Below are 14980 nucleotides of genomic sequence, written 5' to 3'. Positions count from 1 at the left end.
CTGAAAGGCAATTATGCATGTGGTACTACATTCTGATCATCATATAGTAATGTCACCTTGAGTGGGATCATATCTGCTTGTCACGTGCAGATCATACGCCTCGAGAAATAATTGATAAGTACCCTTCCAGAAAAAAAACACAACGCAACGGTAGTCAAATACGCCAATCTCTCTCGTGCGCGACTTGAACGACATCTACAATTTACTCATACACGATATTATTTGATCAAATTCCATTATCTTGTTTGAGCATGCTAGCACACCAATATATTAAGTACTTTATTTTTTATGTTTGATCACTGGACTTTGTCAACACGGCAGTCACAACAATCAACCGTGAATCATATTCATTTGTGTGACATTTGCTTTGAAATTCGGTCAATGTCCATGTTGCACGCATACAAGTACTTCTGCTATTTTGTGGAAAGGCCGTGTATTTAATAATCATAGTACTGTAATCATGGAGAGTGTGTATATGCTGGTTTTCGTCCTTGGGCTTTTGGGGTTTGCATCGACTGGTAAGTTTACCTCTGTATCCGTTTTTACCTTAAACGAGAACTGGCACGTTTTAACATGTTTAAGGATAATGATCACTAAAACTAATTGTCTTATTTTATTTCGTATCCGCTTTTTTTATTTTAAGTTTCCATGAATCTTTAGAACAGTGACCTGGGGCCCGTTGCAGGAAAAGTTTCGTTTTTTAGTAATACTTGATTATTCTCATGTCTAAGTTTCTTGAACTAGGTTTATAAGTTGTGATGTCATTTCAAAAACTTAAGCTTAGGTTAAGATTTTATGTTGACGACGCCGCCGCCTCCACCGTTACCATAGGAAAAACGGCGCCTTAAGTCCCGGCTATAGTCTAGCTCTGCCATGCAGGCGACACAAAAATTAAATATCATGAACATACAATGTATAATGAAAGCTGTCCCATTATATACACTGACCTTGAAACCAGAGGGTGGATACGTTACTTTTACTCATTCATATTGTAATATAGTATACAGGAGTCTTTGGCGACAATTTTAAATATAGTTTGTCATTATTTTCAGAGAATGGTTCACTCCTGCCACACAATTACATATATAGCCAATGTGCGGGCAATTTTTTTTTATTTTCATGGGTAATTTGAATATTGTTGGCTGCCATGTTGGATTTTGCCAATTTTCGGAATATGCTCAAGATTGTGAGTGGCTTTATCCAGATTCGTAATCTAGAAACCATCAAAATATATTGTATATACATGTATACATGTACATATCAAAAAAAAGTTTACACTTTGAAAAAGACCTGGGAATTTAAAAAACATACAACATGTGGGTATTTTTTCACATATAATCTTAGGTTTGGGTCTCATCTATCCAATGAAAGTAAAAGTTTTGACAGAATGTTACACTTGAGTGAGCACTGTCCATTTTTGTAAAGCTCGCAGAAATCTGTTTGCGCAGAAATGCTCGTTTTCACGCTGTGTCAAGTGGAAAGGGAGAAATCAAACTTACCCTGCGACACACTTCCCTTGCACTTTTAGTCAATTGAAATCAAACGGATACTTCAAGCATCTTGTAACAATTTTGCCGCCCAAATTGACATTTCAACACTTAAGAAGCATAACCTTTAACCTTTTTTGTGCCGGCTGGATCTTAGAACATAACTGAATCTGAACAAAAGTTTATTTCAGACATCTTTATCATTTTTTCACTAAGTTTTTATCATTTAAAGTGGGTTTATATTTCATTTTTCATTTAATACTTGTTTCTCCACACTTTTCCCAAGCTTGACAATGACTATCAAAATAAAAATCAAGCCTTAGCCATTTCATGTAAATTACAGCTCAGTGTAAAGCAAATATCGTCACGATGGCCTCGGTGTGTGGGGAAGTGGGGTGGGGCGCTATGCACTCTTCGAAGTGTTTTTGGCAAGGAAACAAGTTTAAAAAGGTAAAAGATATCTTCAAATCAATTTTCTTAGCTAAATTTCACATGTTCTTCATGATTAAGGTCTACTTTTATCCGCATAACTATTTAAAAGTTCTGCGCAAATCATTTTTCACTAACTTTTCAAAAGTGAGTGGTGCTCACTCAAGCGGAAATATTTTTCGACAGTTATATCGTCATTTGCTTAAATGGATCTGTACCAATGTTAAAGTGTGGAAAAATCTTCAGGAAATTACAAATGTATAATTTTACAGGATTTTTTCAAAGTGTAAACTTTTTTTGATATGCACTGTATTTATATATATACATATATAAATGAAAAAAAAAATCATACCTCTTCTAGCCTGGACTATATGGCCATAGCAATGTGCTTCATGATATCATTTCTAGATTTTATGATCAACGATCTGGACCACCCTTGTGTGCGGAAGTGCAAGACTGGGCAAAAACCAATGACGTGCGAATATGATTGGACGGTCGAGTCATACTTATCCATGTCACGTGCTTGCTACCAATGTCCATTCAACGAGTTTGACTGTCATCGACCACATTGTATACCCATGGCCGGATACATGAGACCCGTCTACTCGGTTAACCGTCGTCTACCCGGGCCGAGTATACAGGTAAAGCATCCAAGCATGGGGTGCTAGCCTACATACATTATACGTTCGTTGTCATTTTAAGATGAATTTTAATAAATAATTTTACGCGCACAGTGTATGCCTTAAGAAACGACCCGCCTGTTGAAATGGGCTGCTCTCGGTGAAAAAAAGAAAGGAAGATTGAAAATGTTTTCATGTATTATTGTGTTGAGATGGTGCATTTTAAACCTTCTTTAATAACGAACTGTCTTGAGAATCTGTTTTGCCCTTCTGCAGGTATGTGAAAATGATGTCATCGTGGTTAACGTACGCAACAGAATGCAGAACGAAGAAGGTGAGGGGATTCACTGGCATGGCTTGCATATGAGAAACGCTCAACATATGGATGGGGTCCCGCATATTACCCAATGTCCAATCAGCGCTGGACACGATTTCACTTACAAGTTCGAAGCAACTCTGCCCGGTAAGACATTAATTGTTGGTTCCTTTCATATATTAAGCCTGCGCTGTCAGACCAATTTCAAGTTAATTGCCCCAGGTTACAACTTACAACTGCTTAACAGATCAACTTTATATCAAGCCCGATCGAGTCTCACTTCTCCCGCAAAAGATACCAGGGTTATTGGGAGTGGATCGGCAACGCACCTAAAATAAGTTAGGGCATGTTCGAAGCGGGAATTCACTTTGTTCCAAAACCGTGTACAAAAACGTAGAAATGACCATAATATTGTGATTTTTTGCATGGTCACCCCCCCCTCCCCCATTTGAAAACGGTTCCGCGGCCCCTGGACCGGGCGGAATATATCTTAAGTGGTGGAACCTAACAGATTTCGGTCTTGCTGTTCCAGGCTGCGATTTGACTGGGGACAAGAGAGGAGACCTTGATTGGGTTGATAAATGCTTCAGCTTCATGTTAGAATATTTAGGCATGCTCAATACACTTTGACGCTACATTCTCACTTAATATGTGACTTTTCGTTCAAGCTCGGATGTAAGTCGCAGACAATCTGCTGAGGTTTGGACCAACCTCGCTTGCTTTCATATGAAGCAACTGCGGGCCGTTGATGTCGTGGCAACGTGATACCCCCCCCCCCCCCTTCCCCATCAAGATCTTTTGGGCATGCACAATATTTAAAATACCATAAGAACAATGATGAGCATCAATTGATCTTATATACCTCTTTGGTATTTCTACTGAAATATTTGGACATGTCCAAAATATTTTTATTACGGAAAACATCTTCGCCCAACCCGATCATGATAGGTGGGTCGGGATGAGATTGCCGTATTTTTTTTTGTCTCAAAGATCCAAAAGTAAATAAACACCAGATAAGATTTGTGCTGATACCTCTCATGTCAGTCATTCTCTCTCTCTCTCTCTCTCTCTCTCTCTCTCTTTCTCTCTTTCTTTCTTTCTTTCTTTCTTTCTTTCTTTTTCCCTTTTGTTAGGTACACACTGGTGGCATTCGCATGCTGGAAACCATCGGTCAGACGGTGTGTTTGGTCCCATTATCATACGACAGTCTGAAAAGGACGATATCAACAGCGACCTCTACGACAGAGATGATCCGAGTCACGTGATTACCATAATCGAATGGACAAAAGCCATGACGAGTACTGTAGACCTGTCCCTCTTTCATGGTGTGCAAATGAGCCCTTGTGATGGTATTCTTATCAATGGAAGAGGTATTAATTTGTTGTTACTGTGGTTGTTTTGGTGTATGTTCATTTATTTCATGGTCTGTAAATGCTTATGAACATGCTTTTCAGGGAATACTTACAATGGCGTAGCTAGGATATTTTTCCCGGGGGGGCACTGGGGGTCCTTGATTTTCCAGGGGGGGGGGGGGCACCGGCCCTTTTCCGGTGTGTGTCTATGTGTCCACAAGGGAGGATCTGACTTTCGCCAATAGGGGACCAGGCCAGAAATTATCTTCACAAATATCATTCACTTCTTATTCTTATAACAGAACATAAACATAAAATAATCTCATAAGCCTTATAAAAGTGCGAGCGCGAAGCGCGAGCGATTTTTTTTTTACTTTAATGTATTTTTCCTGAAAATCTAATTTTCTGGCAATGTAATGTGTGATCTTGAACAAGATTCGTATGTACCCCCAAGCACGAACAGAATTTTTATAAACAGTTCTAGCATTATCGAAAAGAGACCTGTTAAAGACTGTTTACAGTTAACCACGAAGACGGTATATATTTCAATAATGCGAGCGCGAAGCGCGAGCAAATTTTTTGACATTCCGACCTTAAAAAAAAGGTCATTCTAAACACGTTTTGTATTAACTAATGGGATAAGTATGTAACTAAACAATTGATGCGAGCGCGAAGCGCAAGAGGAAGAAAATTGAGATTTTAGACCTAAAAGCAGGACACTCTATTCATATTTTGTAAGTCATAAATAGGATATAGTCAATTGGGTATCATTAATAATGCGATCGTGAAGCGTGAGCAGACAATTATTGATATTCTGATGTAAAACTGGATAATATAAAGAACATGCAGGCTATCGCGCATGTTTTATATTTAGACCTAAAATCTGGGCATTCTGAATACATTTGTTTAATGGAACATTATGGAATACACGTAGACAATATAAACTTGGCAAATCAAACAATGTGACCACGCAGCGTGAGCTTAAAATGCTGATATGTAGACCATAAAACGGACATTTTACAGAGCACTTAAATTTGTAAATGAAAAAAAAATAATGAAAGCTCGATGTCCGAGCTAAAATATGTTTTGCATATTGACTTCAAAACTTGCTCCACATCAGCCTATTGAGCAAGATATGAATCCCATCGAACAGGCAATTATGGCGCGAAGCGCCAGCAAAAATTCTATATAGTAACATGAAAATATTTTTTTAATTGCAAGTCTTCCCCTCACATTATTTCATTCACTCGTCTTCCTCTTCTTTTTTCTTCTTTTTTCTTCTGTCTTTTTTTTTCTTCTTTTCCTCTTTCTTTCTGCTTTCTCCCTTTTTTCTTTTCTTTTTTTTTGCTCTGCCAATTTTTTCTGGGGGGGGGGGCACCTGGGGGGCACACCAAATCTCAGGGGGGGCACGTGCCCCCCCCCCAGGCCCCCCGTAGCTACGCCAGGGAATACTTACCAAGGGTATCGGTTTGTTTCCAATACTTGTTAAGCGGTGAATTTTCAGAATATGGAAAATACGTGTTTAGGGCGCTTTTCGAGACCCCATGGTAGCGCACGGTATCCACTCGTCAATGGAAGTGTTCCGCCCCCCCCCCCCCGGGTATCGAACGCGGACTGATTTTACGCTCAAGTCTAAAATATTAATGTTTCTCAATTTTATGACAGGAACAAATCACGTTGTGACCCGTCCTGACAATATAAGTGCATCGGTGGGCCACCATCTGATGTATGTCAAGAAAGGTCTTCGATACCGCTTCCGGGTCATAGGGGCCGCTGCTAACGTCGCTGCGTTTATATTCTCCATCGATAATCATCGACTCAAAGTGATAGCTATGGATGGTGCCCCGGTGGCCCCTTTCGATGTTGATAGGATCACAGTTTTCTCGGGGGATAGATACGATATTGTTGTAACTGCTGACCAGCGACCAACTAATTACTGGATAAGAGTTGCGGGGTTGTTGGATTGCTTTCGTCATCAGGTAAATCATAGTACTATGATAAAACGAGTTTTGTTTTCGGGGGGGGGGGGGGCTGGGAGTATGCAGAATGTTCAAGAATACTGCATAACATAAGGAAGGGAGCACAGCGACCAAGCTGATCTTGGAAGGGGGAACACTTTTGTTAACCAAACGATATGGTACATTCACCTGGTAAATTGATGGGAATAATTGCAATCATCTTTCAACATTATTTTTAGAAATGACTATTTTATTCATCTCGAATCTGAAAATGGCGTAAAGTTTTATTTGACAATACGTGCTCCAAACATCATGTTGCTGTAAGAGAAATGACCAAATTAATAATCGAAGAGCTCACTTGCAAAAGGGGTTAGGTCCATTTTTCATCAAATTTGATTTCTATATCTTATTGTATAGATTTTTAATAGCTCTATAAGATGATACCAAAGAAAAGTTGAAATTCCTATTAAAAAGTGATTATAATGGCAAAGAAAGATCACTTTTTTTCAAAAGGGGTTAGGTCCATTTGATTTTAGTTCCAAAAGGAGTTAGGTCCACACAGATTTTTTTTTTAAGAATATCTTAAAAAGTATGAAGACAGGTAGATTTCTTTTATACCCAATTTTATGTTCTCATGGTAGGGTATCATGAAAAATAAGTTTCGCATAAGAATATTGCAATATGGGAGAATTAAAAAAAATGATTTTCTTGAAGTGGACCTAACCCCTTTTGCAACTAAACTCTTCTGAAGAACTCATTTGTTAAAAGGGGTTAGGTCCATTTTTCATAAATTTTATTGTTTTCTGTCTCTCAAACCTCTAAATTCTTAGTCACTCTGAGGATCCAAAAGACAATTTGAAATTCAAATGAAAACGTGAATGAAAGTGGCAAAGAAAAATCACTTTTTTAATCAAAAGAGATTGGATTCATTTCGGTTTACTTGCAAAAGGGGTTAGGTCCACAGTGATATTTTTTCAAATATATATAGAAAAAAATTGAAGACAGGAAGATTTCTTTTATACCCCATTTTATGTTCACATGATAGCTAGGGTAGTACATCATGACAATTTAGTTTCTCATAAGAATATTGCGATAAGTCAGAATAAAAAAACATGCAATAAGTCCACTTTGGACCATTCCGAGAAAAAAACATTGTTTTTTCTCGGAATGGTCCAAAGTGGACTTAACCCCTGTTGCAACTAAAATCTTCAATTATTAGAAAATCTCTGAGGTGACAAAGTAAAGATCGATGGATCTGTTGAGTTTACTGACATTACTGAGTGGTGTAAATAAAATCCGCGGGTAAACTCATTTCTCATAGAAGTGTTGAAGGCCGTAATTTCCGTTATCTGTATTTTGGGGGGGGGTTTTTTTTCAAAAATAAGTCGTTTTTCCCAAAAAAATCTAAATTGTGAAATTACGGGTTATACATGTGTAAACATTTTATTTATCACGGTATATGTTCATGAATTAAATCCATTTTATTCTCAACCTTTACATAAGGTAACAACTCTCAGTCAACCAAAATGTAAAAGAAATTTTACAGGAAAAACGAACTTCGTACATTTCTTAGGATAAATCCAGGATAAGAAATAAATGTCAACATAGAATATATGTATTTATTTTCATCATGAAAGCGATAAAATGTACTTTAAATTTGTTAACAACCCCAAAGTAAGGACTGTCGAATTGCTTCTGAGAGTGGTAATCACATATTTATATACTGATCTAGGTTACAAAATAATGCTGAAGATAATGCTTTCATTGCCAATCTAGGAGGTTGGTATCCTGCGCTATGCTGGAACACCGAAGGGTACCGTTCCAAAAGCCGATAGGACTAAGAGAGCGTCAGGTAGTCTCTTGAATCCCTATGATGGCAATCTCAGCCATGATGCTACTTTTATATCGGAACTCACAGACGCTGGTAAGTTCGGATTTCGATTTCAGCAATGGAAGAATTATGAAGCTATCGTCAACATCGCGTTTATTCTTATCAATTGGGTGGAAATTGTGCAATATTCAGCAGAATCAAGAATTGGAAAATACACGGAAAGGGTATGAAATGGGGAAGAGAGCCTTAAAAGCTTTGTTAAAAAATAAATCTTTAGGCATATCCCCATACATGCCTTAAGATGCATATCTGGAAAAAAAAGTTTTACTTTATGCTACTGGCGCTATACTGGAGATATTGGCGCTATAAGAATTCCAGGATTAGAACAATTTTATTCACGACACGGAACATATCAAAAGTAACTAAAATATTGAAAGAGACCCCCCCCAAAAAAAAAAAAAGAAAGATTATGTTCCATATTCGTTTTCTTGTACTGTTCACGCTGAAATCAAATATCTTGATTGACTTTTCCTATACTTCCAATCTAATTTTCTACTTTTGATACAGAAGAAAAACGAGACGACCTTAGTCACGCTGACGTCACACACTATCTCGAACTTAATGGTGTATGGAGAAATGGTGCAAAGGGACTTCACCATCCTGTTTTCTATCCATATGAACGTGCATCAAACACTACCTACACGGACACTCCTGTGACTGTCATCAATAATATATCGTTTGCATTCCCCCACGTACCGCTGCTATCCCACTGGCAAGATGTGAAGCCTTCGTCATGGTGTAACGAGGACTCTTTGCGGAAGTCAGGCAAAAACTGCGTGTACGAGGCATGTGATTGTATACATCGGATTGACATCAGAGAGAATCAGGTATTTTTCAGGTTCTGTTGAAGAGATTCGAGTTATCTTGAACTCGCGCTTTTATAATGGTACTGATTTTCAAATAATAGTACGTAGCTCTGCTCCCCCCCACACACGCCCACATGGAACGCACTTGGCGTGCCCATATCGCCCCCTCCAAAAGTAAATCCTGTTGGGCCCCCTTGAGAACAGTGAAGTTGTGTTTTAAAGGGGAATGAAACCTTTGGAATAAGTAGGCTTGTGTCGAAACAGAAAAATCAAAGAATTAGATCAAATAAAGTTTGAGAAAAATCAGACAAATAATGAGAAAGTTATGAGCATTTGAATATTGCAATCACTAATGCTATGGAGATCCTCCTATTGCCAATGCGACAAGGATGTGTGATGTCACATGAGAACAACTTTCCCTTTGATGGACTATAAAATACCCTCAAAATGTCTTTATCTGCTTTTTCCTGTGGTGATACAAACTCTTTATCCATGATGTATTCTTTAAAAATCTGTATTACATGCCCTCCTATAGAAAGAACACTTGATCTACTGATAGATGTGATAAAAGAGGCAATTTACATGAAATATATACTGAAGTAATGGGGAGAGTTGTTGCATTGCCAATTTGAGGATCTCCATAGCATTAGTGATAGCAACATTCAAATGTTCATAATTTTCTCATTATTTGTCTGAGTTTTCTCAAACTTTCGTTGATCTGTTTCTTTGATATATTTTTCTGTTTTCACACAAGCTTTCTTGTTCCTAAGGTTTCATTCTTCTTTAAAAGAGCAAAAACCCGAGGGGCGAGAAATAATTCCCAGCCATAAAGTCTCCCTAGATCGGGGAACCTTTTTTATAATTGCAGTTAAGATTCGTTTACAACACCGTTTTCATGATTCAGTTTTTAAGATGTTCCAAGTAAAAGCTGGTAATGTTGAAAATCACAAACAGGCCCATCACGAATACACTCACGTGCATGGTCATCATCGCTTGAAAAACAAGACAAGTCTGAGCGAAATCTTGAATTCTCTTAAAGAATCGTTAGGGATAGTTTACTCAAACGCTCGGTAGCGTCGTTATATGCCAGCAAATTGCTTACAGTTATCTTTACAAGATGATGATCTTTGCCCCCAACTAGGGATTTTCATGAATTCATTTTTTTTACAACCAGGTAGTGGAGCTGGTATTTATCAACGTAATAGACATCTTGGCCCATCAAATGCACCTCCACGGGTACACCACCGAGATAATTGGCATGGCCAAGATGTACGACTATTTCACAATTGAAGATTTCAAGCGCTTGGATGCTGAGGGTAATATTTAAATCAACCTTGCATCTACTTCTCTGACATAGCAACAATCCCATTACTGGATGGAAAGCTTCCCTGTTATTGAAAATATGGCATTGGGCATTTTGAGATGAGAATTAAGCTCTTGACATGTCGAGATTAAAGTACTGCAAAAGCTTACTCCACAGACATGACAGATGCCCTTATATATAAAAAGAAAATACGACCGTACACGTCTTAAACAAAATTAATGTATGGAAGACAAACATCTTCGAGTCTCCCTCCCCAGCTATTTCAAGGAGAGAAACAGTTCATTGTAGTAAGGGTTAGAACAGAGAGAACCCCCTGGAACGAGTGGTTTCCATGAAAACAGCAAAATCAAAGAATAGGATTATTGAAAATTTGAGAGCAATTGGACCAACAATAAGAAAGTTACGAAGATTTGAATCTCAAAATCAATAATGCTATGGAGAACCTCCGATCAGTATATAATGCGACCAAGATCTGTGATGTCACAGAAATACAAATCAGTCGTGTCAGTTGTCTTTGTGCTCTGAACCTATACCACAAAAACATAAATTTTTACTTATTCCAGAGATAGTTCAAAGTTTACTCTGCATCCATGATTATGATATTCTGTGAAACCTAAATTACAAGTCCTCCAGCGGCGTACAGATTGGGGGCCTTTGGTTGTTGCCGCCCTCCCCGAATTTTTCACGACCAAGAAAAAAAAGAGGAAAGAGAAGGAAAGAAAAGGGTAAAATGTGATATCATTTTCTACATATTATGTCAAAATCTATCATAAAATTGATATTTTAAATAAAGATGTAGAGTGTCTTAATAAAACTTTTTATAAAACTTCATAAAAGTATGCCCGATACGTCATATCTGGCCCCCTCAAAACTGTTGACTCATGACGCCACTGGTGACCTATGGAACAGATTATTATAAAATAGTGACAATAAAGGAAAATATATAGTGAAGTAATAGGAAGATATTTAAGTTACTAGTGATCTCAACTCTCAAATGCTCAAAAATTTTATAGGGTTTGTTCAATTTAAAAAAAAATCGTTGGATTGATTATTTAATTTTTCTGTTTCACACAATTTTGTTGATCTGTCTTCAGGATTTCATTCTCTTTAAACCGATGTTTTTCATAGTGCATGTTTGCATTCAGTGTTTTATGAACGTATTGAAAGGGATTATTCATAACGTGATCCAATTTGGTTTCTTGTCATGAAGACCTTTTGTAATTAAAAATATGTATTGATTTCTTTGTGCTCTGTTGTCTGTCAGGGAGAATTAAAAGGTGCCTTTACCTATTTGATTTATTTACTGTTCTTTCTCTCTTAATTTTCAATTATATTTCAGTTAATCTACCTTTAGTCCCATTGCTTTAAGGAATTTGAATAATGAATTGTACCAAATCAAATTTCGAACACGTCCACGCAGAACTTGTTTATTATTCTGATAGCCCATTAAAACGCATTCCGTACATGTCTCACGTTCGATAAGCAATAAACAAAAACGTGAACACCGATGACAATGATAATACATTTCCAATTCTTTTTTGTATTTAGATATTCTGTCAGTTCTTGGAGGTGCCATTTTCATTTCAAAAATGCAACGTCAACACAAGATATTTCGAATGAAAATGTTTTTTTTTTCCGTGACGCTCAATTAATTATCATCCTCAAGACTTCAAACTGATGATGACTAATTTGATGACGATAATGATGGAGATGATAAAAGGATAATATAGCAATATTTGATTTACCATTGTTTCTTAGAGCTTTCTTCCAACAGGTGAATGTTCAATACAGCTTTACTTCTCCATTGCCACAAACATGTCCCATAGACAGTCATGACATTGTTTGAATTATAATAAACACTGCGCTGTTCCAATAAACATTCCCAATGTATGACTATACTCGTAGTAATGTTGACTGGTTACCCGTTTCTGTTAACACTATGATACCACACCACTGTTTGAGCCCCTCATACCCTTTCTCCATTTTACTCCATATTCTGTGGAGCGTTGTGGCCCAGTGGATAAGTCTTCTGACTTTGAAACAGAGGGTCGTGGGTTCGAATCCCAGCCATGGCGTAATTTCCTTCAGCAAGAAATTCATCCACATTGTGCTGCACTCGACCCAGGTGAGGTGAATGGGTACCCGGCAGGATTAATTCCTTGAATGCATGAGCGCTGAAAGGCAGCTCGAGCTAAAGCCGGGGTAATAATAATAATAATAACAACGCGCCTCGGAATAGAATATTTCTAGATAGATGGCGCTATATAAATGCCTATTATAATTATAACTATTATTTTATTGCTCATTCTTCACTTACTAGGAAAGATCAACCGTAATCTGAAGAATGCTCCCAGGAAAGATTCCTTTATGGTGCCCCAAGGAGGATATCTTATCCTCAGATTCAGAGCCAACAACCCAGGCTGGTGGCTCTTGCATTGTCATGTTGATTATCACCTGAAGGTAGGTCGAACACTTAGGATTTGATGCAAGAAAAGATTCACAATCAAAAGCCAATATTCTGTTGCAGTTTTACAAATGAGGGATCAATTTTACCTGTAGCTAATCAGATTTTACTCATTGCTGTAAGAAAGGAGGGTCAGAAATGAATCACAAATTTCTGATTATTTGCAAGACATGTGATTAAGGGACCAAGAATAGACTTGCAATTACTTGCGATCAATTCCAAGTCTATTTTTATAAGTTTATTTGCTAAATCAGACAAATAGATAAAGCAAATGAGTATTGTGATGATAAAATCAAAAGTGACATATAACCCGAAAAAGGTGGAATAACAGATTATACACAAATTTATAAAGAATGCAAAGTAAACTTTAAAAAAATGACTTACGGTGTGACGCCGTGAACTAAATAATCCCGAGTGCGTCTACACCTTCGAATTAGCAGGATAATTCGAAAATAGTGCGCTATTTTGCAATAATCCTAAGTTGGCTTGGGATTGCGATCTCAAGATTGATCCAGCGAACTATCCCGATGATTGCGTCTTCATTGCAAGTAATCTCGAGATTGTTTAGATCGGGATAATTCGGTGGATCAGAAAAAGCGCATCCATGTACAATAGATTGTTTAATTGATTTTTTAAGGAAATAGAATGAAAATGAAAGAAATGTGCTTAACAATGTCAGAAGTAGCAATAACGCAAAGCCATGCCAAGAAATAAATTAGATTACCATTGCAAATTTTAAGCAGACTTGTGTTTTACATTATTAATAAAATTACATAGAAAAAAAATGCTTTAACTGTATGCTTCTACAAGACGCATATGATTTACACTAAGATAATCCCACTCAAGGGTAGTTGCTGGGCATATTTTGTACGCGTTTTCATATGAATATTATAAAGATGCTTTAGGAGTTAAATTTTGATATTTTAGGGCACATTTCTTAATTACAGGAAAGAAGGGGAAATTAAGTGACACCACGAAAAATTTCCAAGGCCAATGCACTACAAAAACTCCGGTGTTGATTTAACACCAGCCCGGAATATATGTCCACACCAGAAAGGTGTTTATACAACACCAATTAGTATTAAAACAGCATCAATTTGATTCCAAACTTGTGTTGTTTCAACATTTCTCTGGTGTAGACATGTATATATTTCGGGCTGCTGTTAAATCAACACCTGAGCTTTTGCAGTGTGAGAGTCAACGGGGTATCCACAATAAATGTTATTTGCGGCCTTGGATTCTTAAATTGTATAATCAAAGTTGAATGAAAAAGAGAAATATTAGTTAGGCCTATTGAGAACAATTTAACTTTTCTTTTCCCTATTTTTCTTTCATTTGAAAGCTTCTTTATTTTTGTAATAATTCACTTTCATTTTCTTACATTGCAGCTCGGTATGGGCATGGTGATTCATGTTGAAGGTGATATGGCGCCACCACCGTCTAATATGCCGAAATGCACCGATTCTTGAATGAGACATTCTGATAATTGGCTGACTATGTCCAACAAAGCTGACTCTACACAGTATCGAACGCTACGTAATTTAATATTAAAATTACGTGCACACGTTGGTATTAATAATGCATAAACCATTTTCATTGAATTTGATTCAAGATAAAGAGCGGTGTATATAACACGTGGAGCGTCTCTGGAAGTCTCGCATACATTACGCGATTCAATATGTCAGCAGTGCTGACTTAGAAAATGACTTTAAAAAAATTATTCCCCCCAAAAACCTAATTTATATGATAATGTGATACTACGTTCATTGACCCTAAATGACATTTTACCGTGATCAAGTGACCTACGACTGGTGCAAGATGAGCAATTATACTGGATTACTCATATGTCCACAATTCATTAACTATGTCCATAACCTCCAAAGTTATGATGGCACGTCAACAATTACCTACAACATGGCCAAAGTTCATCGACCTTAAGAGACATTCGATCTTTGTCATTTGATCTGAAACTCGCACAGGATGCTCAGTGATATTTGATTACTCTTATGTCCAAGTTTTATGAACTAGCTCCGTAAGAATTCAAAATTATGATGGAAATTCAACAAATACCCACAACATGCCCAAAGTTCATTGACCCTAAATTACCTTTGACCTTGGTCATGCGATGTGACATGAAACTCCAGCAGGATGTTTATCAATACTTCATTATCCTTATGTGTAAGTTTCATGAACTACAACCAGGGCTCCGTAACACAAAGCTTTGCGATGAATTGCAAATGTGAAAGAACCGCGCTCATTGGCCCCCAGTCAGTATTATAAACAGAGTGCGCATACAACGATGATCTTGATTGGTCATTGGATTTAGCGATTGA

General features: G+C 37.4%; 1 protein-coding gene across 1 annotated transcript; it reads left to right on the top strand.

The window, feature by feature from the left end:
• The first annotated feature begins 402 nt into the window (after nt 1-402).
• Nucleotides 403-14669, top strand: LOC121429429 (laccase-4-like). The gene is made up of 10 exons (XM_041626414.1): nt 403-518; nt 2325-2557; nt 2813-2999; nt 3986-4222; nt 5870-6183; nt 7939-8086; nt 8561-8880; nt 10034-10175; nt 12504-12643; nt 14036-14669. The coding sequence occupies exons 1-10, from the start codon at nt 461-463 to the stop codon at nt 14114-14116; spliced, it is 1860 nt and encodes a 619-aa protein (XP_041482348.1). The 5' UTR covers nt 403-460; the 3' UTR covers nt 14117-14669.
• Nucleotides 14670-14980: the final 311 nt, after the last annotated feature.

This window comes from Lytechinus variegatus, chromosome 16 (assembly GCF_018143015.1).
Source record: "Lytechinus variegatus isolate NC3 chromosome 16, Lvar_3.0, whole genome shotgun sequence".
NCBI classification, from domain to species: domain Eukaryota; kingdom Metazoa; phylum Echinodermata; class Echinoidea; order Temnopleuroida; family Toxopneustidae; genus Lytechinus; species Lytechinus variegatus.
The sequence above is the reverse complement of the archived record's forward strand: the minus strand, read 5'-3'. Positions and strand labels throughout refer to the sequence as shown.